Source organism: Cololabis saira, chromosome 14 (genome assembly GCF_033807715.1).
Source record: "Cololabis saira isolate AMF1-May2022 chromosome 14, fColSai1.1, whole genome shotgun sequence".
In the NCBI taxonomy this organism is placed as follows: Eukaryota; Metazoa; Chordata; class Actinopteri; order Beloniformes; family Belonidae; genus Cololabis; species Cololabis saira.
This window is the reverse complement of record NC_084600.1, coordinates 22278975-22293544: the sequence shown is the minus strand read 5'-3', so window position 1 is coordinate 22293544 and position 14570 is coordinate 22278975. Positions and strand designations below refer to the sequence as shown.

Here is a 14570-nt window from a genome sequence, read left to right as displayed (position 1 = left end):
AGCTCATTACTGTAATGCTTCCAGGCACAAGGAGGGAAAGCATCGGTTTGGAGGGAATGAGAAGGTACAGTTACAGTAAGTTACAATTACAGATTATAAATGCATGATTGTAAGCCTCAACTAATCCCAAGCACCCTGTGATGCAGAGACAGCAATTAAAAAAATGACGCTGAAATTCAGCGTTAAGGTGGAACAGACGAGGATCACAATATCAATCTCACTCCCAGAGGAGCAAAACTTACTAATCAGAGGCACATAACTCATTACTGAATGGGTGAGCCAGAAGATGATTAGTGAGTAGTTAGCAACCATGGCAGCGACAACAAGCCCAAACAATCTTTCGCAAGAGGCGGCGCATTACCAAAATCTGGCAGCCTGCATCTTTAATGTGGACACCCCGTTCTTTTGATAATACTGCACTCTTTGATGAAATCTGCCAGTTTTCTTTCCTTAATAATGGAGACGCATTTTAATCTCGCTGGCAGCTGTTCCATTCAAAAGCTCTGCCTCTGTTTGTGAGCGTGCGGCTGCGAGTGTTTGTGTAGTGGGCAGTGAAATATGTCCACCTGCACAGTGGTCATGTTTGAAGTGGAGCACTTAAGGGATCTGCTGCAGTGGACCTCGATGGGGGAACGGAGAAAGACAAAGAGAGAGGAGGAAAGAGAAAGTGGGGAGGAGGAGGAGGAGAGGTACTGGTGCTCATGAGGAGGAGAAGGAGGGGAAAGTCTCATCATCGGTGCATCCAGAACCCCGGGAGGAGGAGGAGGAGGAGGAGGAGGAGGAGGAGGAGGAGGAGGAAGAGGGGAAATGTTGGCGTGGGTGGTTTGGAAATGTGTGTGCAACAGGTGTCTCCAACTGTTGAGCTGCCGAGCCTCGTGGGTGGCTGTGAATCCAAGGGGATTGGGTGGCATAAACACACCCACAAACAGAGTCTGTGATAGCACTCCTAAGATCGTCACACTCTTGTTTGTGTGGTTTTCTGTTTCGTGTTCAGGGGAAATTTGACTTCATCCCCCACAAATACAAAATGCAAAAAAAAAAAAAAAATCAAATCAAATTTGCAATTGTAGATCATGAGAGTGTGTTTGCTAGTGGGTGTGTGTAGAGTTGACATACAGTATTACATTCTAAGGAAGCCTGAAGGGGTTGTTACAGTAGGTAGCAGTCTGTCTGGTTCCTGTAAAGGCCCCAGTAATGAAGAAGTACATGTAGATATGTATTTCCCCTTCAACGCAAGTCCTTCCACATTATGAAGAACAAGGAAACAGATAACAAAGATCGAAATTACATTACCACTAAACCCATTAAGTATCATCTACCAAGTTCTGTTTTTTAAAACATTTTGCAGTTCTGTAGTCTGCACAGGAGGATGACTTCTCCACCAGAGAGACAAACATTTGTTCTTGTATTTTTATTTGCCGTATATACCGGTAGGTGTGTAAGCGAACCGTCAATGGTTTCACGCATGTGAAACATGCGAGTCATTGATAAACCGCGAAGGCCCCGCTGTAAACTAGACATCCAAATATAGAAGACTGCTCTGTTACGAGACTCAAGTAGCAAAGTTTAACATTTTTTACTATGAAGTGGAGTAAAAATGTTTCTGCTCAGGCTCTGCAAGAAAAAAGATAACTGACTGAAATATTTTAACTCTTATCTTATCTTAGTAGTGACAGGGTTGGTTACGTGTGTGAAACTACTGACACTGTTTGGGGGGAAATTCGTGGCAGGGAACTGGGGTTTTCCAAGTAAATGAGTTGTCAAATGTCTTCATTTGAAGAAAATGCAAATTTAGTGGTATTTCTACCTTGAAAAAAGAAAGAACATGATGAGACAAGTGAGTAGTGACATTCAAATTGAGTTGCAAAGCCTTTCAAATGATCAGAGTGGAATGTAAAGGAGTCCTGTTTTGTGCTCAGGTTTTAACAAAACATAAATGATATGATTAAGTATAGGTTTTTACACGTTTCCCTGTATTGTAAAAGCATACATTGCATATACTGTTTGACTCGGCTCTTAGCTTGAGTCCTTTTTATGTTCCATCAAATAAAATCTTTAAAATTACACTGGGTGCATTTTTCTCTGTCAGTAGAGCTACATTCTTCCTTTGGTTGCTCATTTCTTCTGGTCAGCTGCTCTACCTTTAGTATCCAGGGTGCTACTGGGACTCACCCACATACAGGCTTCCAGACGAACTTTTGAGATGATGGTCCACAGGGAGATGCCTCCTTGGAGGGCTGCTGATGCTGCTACCGCATCTGCCCCCGCGGCCGCAGCGCCCACCTGCTCCAAGTCAGCGCTCAATGCCGGTGTTTGTCGTGGGGGACAGACTATTTGGTCCGGATAGGGGGGCTCAGGGAAATCCACAGAGTCACATTCATAGGCTGCCAGGGTGACTGATGCTATGTGTGGTCCCTGAGAAAAACAGACACAGAGAAAGATGGAAAAAAAAACATGATTAATGGAGAAAAAAGAGACAAGACTGAGTAGGAGGGAGTCTACCTGTTGGAGGTTTTTGAGTCAGAGGAAGACCCCTTCATTGTTAGCATAGGAAGAAAGTGGTAGCAATGATTCAAATACTGACTGATAACAAAGACAGTTACATGTGGGCCAGTATTGAGAATGCGCATCCTAGATTTGGATTAGCATAAACTCTGAACCTTCTTTCAGCTTCGCTTCCAGTACTGAGAAAACAGGCGATTCAAATATAACGATAAATGTGTGACAACTGAGAGATCTGGTTGGAATATTGCCCAAAAGGAAGCGCGTGGCCTTTCAAATCCCACAAAATCAGGATCAGTGTCAGCAGATGATGAGTGGAGACCCCCAAATGGAAACAATCAAATCTGGAACCCATTTAATGTACACACACCCACATCCATTTGTATACTCATTCACCCATTTTAAATTGCCAGAAAAAGTAGTATTAAATTGACGGAGATGTTTTTAAGCCTGATTCCCCACCGTTTCCAGGTGACATGCCGACTGAAGCCACATCAGAACCAAATAATCAAAAAGCAAAGCAATGCAAAAAAAAAAAAAAGCAGCAAGTTCTTAATCCAGTTTCTCCTCAGATGAAATGCATTAATGTGGGACTGTTCCTACTTTGTGAATGAGGCATGAGCATACTTTTCAGGACTTACTGACTTTGATATGGCCTGATATGGTTTACATGTGTAGCTCTTGTTTATTTACTGTTTCGGTTTGGCTTCCAGTGAGAAAACAGAGCGAGAGAAGGAAGAGTGGTGCCGGTTTGATGTCTGCTGCATGGTGAAAATCTGTTGGGCTGCCAGCTTTTTGTTCTTTGCTGTGGAAGTCCTGAAGCAAGTCAATCCCAGGATCCACAATGCCGTGGCGAGGAGAGACTCTGAGGCCACACACACTGATGATTAAGCTCAGTTGCAGAAAAATGCGAAAATGAACACATCAAGATGGTAAATCTTTGTTTCAACAGACTACTGACATGCTGAAGTGAAGGAGTAGCACCGGTTGTTGGAAGTTTCCTTTCCCGAACTGCAACTCTACTACTTCAAACATCAGCAGTTAACTCTCACTAGGCTCAATTAGATTGACATTAAACAGTTTAATGTCATCTCATTACTGTTTGAAAAAGTAACTTCTCATGGCAAAGTTGTTCAGCCTCCCTCCTCGATGACAGCTGCATGAATATTATACCTGCTAGATGAGCAGAAGAAAAACGGACTCATTATGACTCTATGGACATTGTCTGAGAATACAGTGTTTGATTCAATTTTTATAACACTGAGCAGGACCGAATCAGAGAGAAAGGGTCACGCAATTTTGTATTTTCACTGCAAGAACACATTGCACACTCGACAAATATTGCTATGAAAGGAGAGGATCAAACAAGTCTGGGGTATGAGCCCTGTAAATAAAGGCAGGTCTGAGATGATATATGAAGGCACTTTGTACTCTGTCTATTCCACGTGTTTACATTCGTCTGTGTGCGTGTAGGAAGGGTGCTCCCAGTGACGCACGGAGACAGTTTGGCATGACACCCTGCAGCGCCAAACCAATCGGCAAACTCGGGGTGGGGCTGGAACATCTGGAGCGGCATGCGACGAGGCAGGACGGGACAGGATGGGACGTGGGAGGTTGGGGCAGTGGTGTATTAAGCAACAGGAAACTGCAATGTCTTCACAGGGAAAAGTCTGTTTAAATGACACAGACTATTTGCTATATACGTAGTGTGAGTGAGCATCTATATAAACACCTTCACTGATATTGTCCTGAAAAGCCTCCCCGACCCAGTTTTTAGCCATAAAAAAAAGATGACACAGACCCCCCCCAAACAGGAAAAGTCGAAAAACTCCCAGCATTGACCCAGTCAGACTGGCTACTCCTCAAACTAATATCCTCCCAAATGGCTCCCCAGTGGGATCAGTCTGTCCTCACGTCTACACACACAAAGATGCAGTTCATGCTCACAGACAAACTCATCAAAAAGACAGCTTCATGGGCAGGAAAAAACCTATATTCTTCTTGTTCACACCTCTCAGTTCTGTCACAGGCCGTGTGTGTGTTTACCAAACACACACGCGGCCTGGCGAGAGCATGTTGCGTGACTCAGAGTACCTGTTCTCGCTCCGACTAATGCTGCATCACTGCTTCTCACCTTACACAGAAAATCCGGCTCCGTCATGTTGTCTGGGCGGCTCAACATCCAGTTAGTCGCCCTCCTTCTCATTCTGTTTCCCCACTTGATGACACATGAGGACAAACACGCACACAAAAGCCATCCCCTCTACCAGGAAGGTGTAGTAAATGATTAAGAAGAACACACACAGGTATCCTTAGGACAACTAGCTTCCATTCAAATCCTGACCCTAACTGTCACCTGCCTAACTCTGTCCTATCCTCAACCTCATGTCAGTTTTGCACCCTGGAGACTTTGCAGCTGTAGATCCCAAAAGTTAAATAAAAAGTTGTTCTCTGACAGAATAAGAAGGAAACATATCGGACCGTCCTCTGTGATCTGAACACGATTCCCATCTGATAAGAGATTCCCACTCCTGCAAAGGAGAGGGAAGTGGTACACAAGCAGCCAACTGGAGCGGAGAAGTACTGTCACGAAAAGAAAATGTCTGCACAAGAGACGTTAAATAATAATTCATCTTAAATCTAAATGAGTAGCGATTATAATCATGTCCGGGCAATTCCTTTCAAAATATCCTCGTTATAATTGAAACCACAATCATCATCATCATCATCATCATTATTTTTCCACTAACTGCCTAGCCCACCTGATCTAAGTAAATGTTTCCACTCAAAGCAAAACTGTTGTGGAGATGGGGGAGATAGAAACAGGTATAAAAGCACATCATGAGGGCTGTACAAAGTCAAAATCTGCCTTTGTGGGCCACCTTGTGTTTCACAGGGAAGTGTTTTTAAAACTCTTGCAACAAAATGTGTAATAGCTGTGTTTGACCACATGTGTGGCAGTGTGACCACGTACATCTGTCTAACCCCAAACATGATTTCTTAATTCTAATCTGAATCCTGTGTTTTTAATTCAAATATTTAATTATTTGCAACTGACAGCAAAATATGAACGAAATTGAAGGTAAGTTAAGGGATTTTAAAACAAAACCTAGAGAGCTAGTTGCCCTTTAAGAAAGTATCCTTCACTAATTCACGTGCATGAGTATGAGCATGAACTCTCTCCCTCTTGTTGATTGGCTGGAGCAATCTATGTTATGTTTTGGGGGCTAATCTTTGTTATGTTTTGGGGGCAGATTGCCCCAGCTCTGTTTTACTGTGTTTCCCTTAGCAGGGACCTGGGGGGGTTTTACGGGGCTTCGGTCCTTGATGTGTCTGTATTATCAGGAACAACCCTGCAAAGAGAATTTTCAAGAATATTGAAAACTCTTGTGGCGTTTCCATTACCCCCAGAACTGCACAAAACCTGAATATCACAAAGAGAAATCTGCTATGAGAACACCAAGAATTTGATATAAAACTGTCAAATGTCGCAAAAACCTTTTCACGCTTTTATGAGGTGACGATAGTCCAGTTTAGCCCCCCCAGTGGTACCATTGCCGCAATGTCAGAATTGTTGCTTTTGTTTGCAAAAGCGTGTGATGGAAATCCACTTCCTGTCACAGGGGACACTGAGCGGCCCCAAAACACTCCTGGGTGGGAGGGGATTGTGTTGACTCAGTGATGACTGGATGTGCTGTGGACAGGAGATGACCTTGTTTAATCATCTTAAAGTCCTTTCCACCAGCTCCTTAGGAGTGGTAGTAGGTCTTACTGGCTCTTTCACCATTCAGGGAGTGGAGACGGGATGGCTGAAAGGGCAGAGAAGAAGGTCAGATCTCTTACAAATTCATCCTCTGAGAGTCTAGATCAAACCCCCGCTAATGGAAACGCACTATTTGGAGCCAGGGCCGTGTATCAAGTCTGTTTTTGGTTTATTTATTTATTTGTTTAAAGTGAATTCATTAAATGGGCAGCGAGCAGAAAGTGAGGATATATTTACTGAATGTGTCAAAAACAGTTTTGGGTTGGATGTCACATGGAATCACTTACGCTACCTTTAACTGAGAGTGGGAGTTAAGTATAGGAATTGTTGTGTGGTTCTCAACGCTGTGCCAGCCCCCAGTCGAGTCATAGATCTGACATCACTCTCCATCCTTCCTGTCCGCTTATAATCAATGAAATGAAGAATGTGAAACATATCCTACAGTCACTTGATTTGGCCATGTCTGTGACCGACAAGTGAAAGGAGTCATAATAAAATGTACAGTAAAAAAATCTAACAAATTCAAACTTATAAAAACAGTCATTATACAAATTTGAAACCTTTATAACTATTAAATATCCTTTCATGGGATTCAGTGAGTTTTTTTCTGTTAGTTCACACACATTGGAAGTGCTATATGGTAGAATAAGCATGATAAATGTGGGGGGATAGGCCTTGGAGATCATGTATCATGTGAAATTTCTAAAACAATCCAAACAGGAAGGAGGGCCACGTGAAGTCTGTTTCTGTTACATACAATTTTAAAAAGCAGAGCGTGTTTGTGCTCGTCACGGGATTTCATTCCTAATTTAAATCTTCTTAACTATGCAACAGACTGGAACTTCTATGTAAATGAGAGACCCAGGCAGATATGGGTAATAGTCATCCCAGTAGTCACCCACGGTGTGAACTTCTCCTCCTAGTTTACAGTGGCAGTTGCTTCCCAAGCCAGACATTAATGGGTGACCATAAACTGACCAGTTCTCAGTAACCCAGACCACAGGATGGTCCAGTCATTAACAGGTCGCTGTGGTTGTCAAGGGCCATTTAGGCGCATTAGACACGGTCCAGCTAGCATAACCTGCTAACCACTTCTTACAGTGGGAGACTGCTGGAGGCAAAGTAGGACAAACATTAGAGGTTAGTTCGTTATGAAGAAGCCCTGGTCAGGATCTCTGAGGGAGGTAAGAGAAGTCTGGAGCAGGTCCAGGGATGGAGACAGCGAGGAGGGGCGGGGTGTGTTTAGACACACAGTGCGGAGGTTTGAGGGGCTGGTCCTGGTGATTTATCCATGTGGTTTCACTGTATGACTTCATGTTCAGAAACCTCTCCCCAGGAGTCAGAAACAGTCATTCTGCCCCCCGACTGCAACGGATGAGATAAAGCCTCTATTTCAGTCATCTTAGATGATCTTAAACTGGTTGAATGCTTACTACACAAATGCAAATCCTGACCTAACAAATCAAAGAGGCAAATATACAGAAAATGAACATTTATTATCATTATATTAGAGTAGTTTGCATCTAAGTGCTAATTTCTGATTGGTAGTTACTATAGTCAATTTTCTATCATGTTTCTGTTTAAATTAAATTGTAAAACACTGTTTTTCCTTAATAAATTTTACTGGAACGATATAATTTCCTTTTAGGGATCAATACAGAATTATTCAATTCAGATGAATGCATTTCAAATGTATAGGCATAAAACACAATATTACTGAGAAAGCCAAATTTATTATTTCATGTGCTGTTTCTGCTTGTACCTAAAAACACACAAAATACTGAAAAATGATATCACTGCGATTTATACCCAGTAAAATAATGTCTAATTGTTGCAGTTAATGTAAATGGTTATTTCTTAGCATCAGCAGCAACGCTGCTCGTGTCTTCATTTTTACATTTAACCAGTATTTAGGGATTTTTGCTTCAATCACAACTATAACAAGAATTAGAGTAATAACAACACTTTCTTATCTACGTCCTGCTACGGGGGAAATTCAAACTGTCTGCAGCAGCAAAAGCCGCAGAATTTGTAAAATAAAGTAGTTAGTAAAGAATAAATAAAACCCCTATGGAAAATATAAACCACAGAAAACAAAATGCGTGCATATGTATTCAAGTGTGTGTTTAGACTGCTGACTGAACACTTGGATGGCGGCAGGATAATAATAGCATCAGTTGAGCAATAAGAAAAATATTTTTCTGTTTTTTTTTAGAAAATAAACTTTCTCCTATTAACATGATCTATTTAATTATAATTAACAGAAGTATAAAAACGGTGGTTAGAGGTTATGAATTTGGAATATGTCCGTTTGTAATTTTATGCTGTGCTGTTTTTTTTTTAAAAAGTAGATGGATATAAATGATTAAAATGATGGAAGCTCAAAACTATTCAGACTAAGAAAAACTAAAAAACTAAGAGACTCTTTCAGTCTCTTCTAGTGTCTTGATGGTACGAATGAATCACATCAAAACAGAATATGAGCGTGTTCGTCTTTCAAATATTACTACAACAACTGGCCCCATTATTAAGTCCCTAAGAAATTAAAAGAGGGATGATGGAAAGGTTGGTGTAAAGAAGCACCTGTCGATATCACGGGTATGTGGAAAAGAGTGATCCAGTGAGGACAAACTGTAAAATAAAATATAGAGATATAATCAGTGGGCAGCAGTCTGGTTTGGTCTGATTTGATCTGGATTGTTCTGGGGGGGGTAGTTGGTACACATCCAGACTGGTGACACACTAAGCCCTCTTTGGCCCAGGGTGTGCTCCATGGTGGATGTGTGCGTGATTTTCATACTGAATGGAGATTGTACTCCATATAAAGGGCACTCATGGGACATTCAGAATCCGCGTGCCTCGGATGGCTGAGGTGTGACACTCCAGAGTGAGAGGTCCTTAAATAACACCCACCCAAAGACACAAATCCCACATTTACACATCCCTCCAGTATTTATCTTTGAAGGGGTTTGGTGAAGATGAGTAAGTCACAAGATGTTCAGGCACACTGATGCCGCTAATCTTATGAGCAAGAAAATGAATTACTTAGTAATCATGAATGAAAGCAATTGTGTCATTTTTTTTCTCCTTTTGTTTACCACAGGAAGTAAAAGCCCTTTTTTTGCATTTAAGCTCTGACTTCGACCCTGTCCCTCACAGCTGCACCTCCACGTGTTAACGGCAGAAAATTCCCAACATATCTTTACGGTATGTAAGTAATACAGCCTTTTCAGCAGTGAAAGGATCAAACCCATGCGATAAAGCTCTGACACACTATCTAGAAGTAGTTAAAAATGAATGGCTTCAATTGGAATTTAAGAAGTGTTGAATTTAAAGCAACAGAGATCTGTTACTGCCAACCAGTGGTGAGTCAGGAGCAGCTTTTCAACTTTTCAAAGAACGACTAAACTTGATCCTGATGTGTCACTCATGTTCTGGGTAACACATATGCAAAGTATCCGTCCTCACTTTGGCGAACAGAGGGATGATTGTACTTCATGTTGAGCCTTGTTCATCTCTGTGTCCATGCTAAGTAAAAAACCTCTGCAATTATTATTATGGTAAAGTTGTAGACAATAGGTTCCCACAAACCACACTACCTGTAACAATTTCTAAAGAACCAATTCTGGTTCCTATCAGCCCAGGGCTCACAAATACCTTCCTCATCAAAAAGTTTAATTGAAAAAAGGACATAAACAAATGAAAACAAAAATAATGACAGGAGAAATATAAAAACAATACAAGCTGAAAGAACTACCCAGTCAAACTTAGTCAGTGGTCTTGCCCGAAAACTAAACTACACTGAATAATACTTTATTAGTCCCCAAGGGGAAACAATAAATTGAGTAAAGAAAAAAAAAAAAAAAAACTAAAATTGGTAGTCAGAAGTATAAGAATATACATTTCCACAGATTATCATTGGCACATTGGTGTGTCATCTTTGTTGTCTGGCAACAACAGAGCTGATGTCACAGGCAGCATCGGCAGGTGATACAGGTGAACAATGAGTCTATTAACTATAGGATCCAAAGTTACTAAACACATTGTTGCCCATAAATTTGGGATAAATGTTTTTTTCCTTCTTACACCTTCTCATGAAATTATTGTAAAAAAGAGAAGGAATAACCAAAGTTAAGTCTCTAAATACACACACACAAAAATATATTCTACATTTAAAATGGCAGACATAATGTGAAGCAATATTGCCGAGACCAAGTACAGCAAAGAAAACTTTATGGTGACAATAATAATAATAATAATAATAATAATAATAATAATAATAATAATAATAATAATAATACCATTCCTTTTACTTAATCAGGAAAATGATTTCAAGGTTTTGAGAGAGACAGGGAGACAAGAGATCATCTCACTGCAGACATCTTCTTTACCAGGGAAACTGGTGGGTTTAACCGAACCTGATTTGAAGCGGGCGAGGTTTCCAGCATAAGCTGCCACACCAATACACAGTAAGATGTAAAAAGCGATCCACCTTCGTGACACTGAAAACCCAAGGTTGAACCTGAAGTTACGTCACTAAACCACTAATCCTGCTTTGTAGTGTGGGCCCCTCGGTCTCACAGACCAGCAGAGAGTGTGAGTCACAACTCAAACAAAGCAAACAGGTTTCTGTTGATGTCAATGCAGGGGTGCCCGATTCGCTCATGAATAAAAGTGAGGCTAGTCACTGCCAAAGACACAGAATAATCAAAAGTGTAAATCTGTGGTACCACACACACACACACACACACAGAAACATTCCAGTCCTTTTGTCTGATAACCTCAATACGGCACGAGTTTCCTTCGCCCACAAGTTCTTCTCGGTGAACGTGCGAGTAGTCTGAACTCTACTACGTAACAGCACCTGATCCAGAGAAACTTGAGGACCCAAGCAGAGGTGAAGAACTACCATGTTGTACGTAGAGGCCACATTCTCAGACCTGCTCCTCGCTTACAGTGATAGCTGGCTGTAATTAAGGCTGTGCTTCTGGTAATTACCAACAGTCAAAACTTAATTTCAGGGGGGCTGCTGGGAAAAAAATCTGTATATTCTACACAAACGTTCCTGCAAACCCGTAATTTAGCAATCCCAAAAGAAACTCAATACAAAAAAATTACAAAATGTCCCTTTATATAGGTAAGTCGCTTGTTTACTGTTTAAAGGAGAATGGGCTGCAAATGCCTATGCACACGTTTTTAACTTTTTTATTGTTACTTGATACATTTGGAAGTGACTGCTGGGATCTATGCTCATAGAAAGACACTTCTCACTCATACAAATCACTTAAAGCCAAAAGGGAGAAGAAAATAAGACTACCCCAGTTGCTATTATGTAAACAGCAACATGCACGCTTTCAATTATAATGACTTTAATTCTTTGTTTCTGTTGATTTAACGTTGAGCACAACAATTTTCATGGTGCCCATAATGACTTAATAGCAACAGCCATTACTGAAAGTAATTTAATGGTGGATGACTCAGATGAGCTCTCTTCTAAAATATTTACAGCATTCCCAAGATTTCAAGAGTCACACACATTGCTAGCCCCTTCTCGGTTAGAAAGAGGATTTATGGAGAACCTTGACTCTAGTTGTCCCTGGAAAACAAAGACTGAAAAGCCAAAGTGGGGATTAAAGTCAACTTCTCTTATAATGTTGTTCTTAATGGCAATTGTGGCAGACATGAGCATTTGTGTAATGACCCTTCTCCCTTCCCAGCTGAAATTGGAAGTCTACAATTTTCCGTTACCGTTTTATTGTGTTCAGAGTCTGATCTGTGAGCGTTCACCCACTACCTCCACTAACAAAGCAGCTGGATAAAATACACTTGATGATGTGCCAAGTGCGCCTTTTTTTCTTCTCTGTGCCTCAGCCGCAGCATGTTATCTTTTTCCATTAACCAGTCCTGAACCGTGTACAATGATCCCCCGCAGTCCCAGCAGGATGAAAACACAGAGAGGACACAGAGCTGCAATTGCCCATGTCAGAGAACAGCAGAGCTGCCACTTCTGCTTTGGTGTCATTGACTTGGATGGTTTGCATTTAATCGGCTCTGTAGCCCCCTCTGCCGGGGATCCTGCAGTACTCTCGTAGAACATTTACTGCTTCCGAGCAGCTACTTAAGGATGTACGTAACTAACATGTGATGCGTGGTCGTTTATTTCTTAATGGACAAGGGTGGAGCAGTTCAAGATTGTTATTACATTCATAAAAGTTCAACAGAAATGTTGTTAGATACAAGTTGAGCCCAGTTACATGGAGTCTACTGCGTTAGCTACATATTTAAAATAAGTATATATGTGCAATAACCAGGACAGTGCAATAGATTTGTGCAATATTACACAACCCTTTTCTATCCATATAATTCTTTTTTATGGCACTGCACTTTTTATTTTTATTTTTACCTTTTATTTCTATTTTTATCTTTATTTTTAATTTGTTTATCTTTATATGGGTGTTTGGCTTTTGGGGTGTTTGATTTGTAAATGACAGTGCTGTGTGTGTGAGATGGAGATGTCAATTTCCCCGAGGGAACATCCCAAAGGGATTAATAAAGTCGTCTGAATCTGAATCTGAATCTAAATCTAGGAGAGCGAAATTAGAGAATCTGTCTAACTCTAGAAGTTCATTGAAAGAAGTCAGAAAAAGTCCTTTAGGGGAAATAAAATAATGACAATTTTGGGATTTGGTACCCCTAACAGTCAAGTACTGTATTTAATGTCAATTCAGCACAGACGATATTTACATATTAAGATCAATGGCACCCTCTACTGAATCTTTGTAGATTTTACCAACATCTAGCTGCCAGTTCAAAGATATTCTAAGACATATATTTTTGCTTTCACCCAAATATCTGATCAAACTGCTTGTTTTAAAGAAGGTCTTGAAAACCGCTCTCTTCCACCAACACCTCCTATCCTAAACAATGTTATCTCTAACTGTGGTCCAGTTACTGACCCCAGACTCCATAGAGATGCTGTAAAATGACCACAAGAGCACCGTTGACTCTAGGCATCAGCAAATGTATCCAAGATGAAGCAGTCCTGGAAAGAGGAATGGACAGAAATTCCTCCTGAATGTTAAGGAGGTCGTATCCAGACAGGCAGAAAGTACTGGCTCAAAGCCACTGCTGCCAAAGAAGGTTTGACCGGCTATTAACTCCACGAGTTCATTTATTTCTTCATCCAGGACTGACTCTTGTGCTCAATAAAAATACAAGAAATTATTGCGTTATATCAGCTTAAATTCATTCATGAGCCATAAGCAGAACGAATAAATCCCATAAACAGTGTGCAGAGCGAAACCTGCACATGTTTTGGCATTCAAGATAATGTTAGCAGTACTTAACTTTTTTATGGGTAGCAGCTTCTGTAAAAAAAAGGATAAAAATATTACAACATTACAACATTAATGCATTAGATCATCTATTATTTTCACAATATATCTTTAAATCATGCGTTTAAATTATGAGAATAAATCTTAATTGATGGGTATTCCCACATTTAAACTTCTGATTAGGTTTCTCAAAATGTGTGTTACAAGGAAAATATCTCCTGACTGCCATAATGCATAACTCTATAAAACACACAAATAGTATAACAAGTATACGTTTAAATAGGTCTCACCAATAACAGAGGAAATACAGTTGTCTGCAGGGCAGATTCTAATTTGGGATTTCCACCGACGTTACTGTAGCTCCGGTCAAGATCAGATCGGATTTTATGGCAAATTAAAACAGACAAACAGTGAATCCCAGGCAGCTTACGCACTGTGGCTCCATTTCTAAGTTCAGGTTTTAGGACTGAAAAATAGAAACTTCAAGTTGTAAGTATTAAACTTACAAGTGTGTGCAGGCATCTTAGCAAATAAGTCTTCTGAACTTGTTTGACCCAATTACAATCACTGATCCAGTCCTAGTTACTAAAAATGGAGCGACCCCAATGTTCACTTACCACATAAACCCTTCTACTCTCTGTAATTAGAAATATCCTGCCAAGACCCAGAAATGCACAACATTATATTAAGCTAAAGGCTCCAAAGATGGAAGCATATACTTGACTATACACAAAAAAAGGTCTGACCAATTATCAAAATTCCTCATCTTCAAAGTTCATTTCAGCAAGAGGATTGACGAAAAAATTAAGTCTATGATAAGTTTCAATCAAGAGGTTCAAGTTCATCAGTCAGCACAAACCAGCAGTGAAATACTGCTGTAGAAGTATTTCTATCTGTGGTTGACTGTGTGACCTTTCCAAAGGCAGATACCATTCACTTATTGAGTGTTGAACAGACTGATACATGTAGAT

At 40.5% G+C, this 14570-nt stretch overlaps 1 protein-coding gene across 1 annotated transcript in view; it reads right to left on the bottom strand.

The window, feature by feature from the left end:
- Nucleotides 1–14570, bottom strand: part of LOC133460347 (vacuole membrane protein 1-like) — a 58316-nt gene that overhangs the window by 29988 nt on the left and 13758 nt on the right. The window contains exon 5 of the mRNA XM_061740969.1: nt 2173–2415. Coding sequence (XP_061596953.1) covers nt 2173–2415 — 243 coding nt within the window. The remainder of the gene's footprint in view (nt 1–2172; nt 2416–14570) is intronic.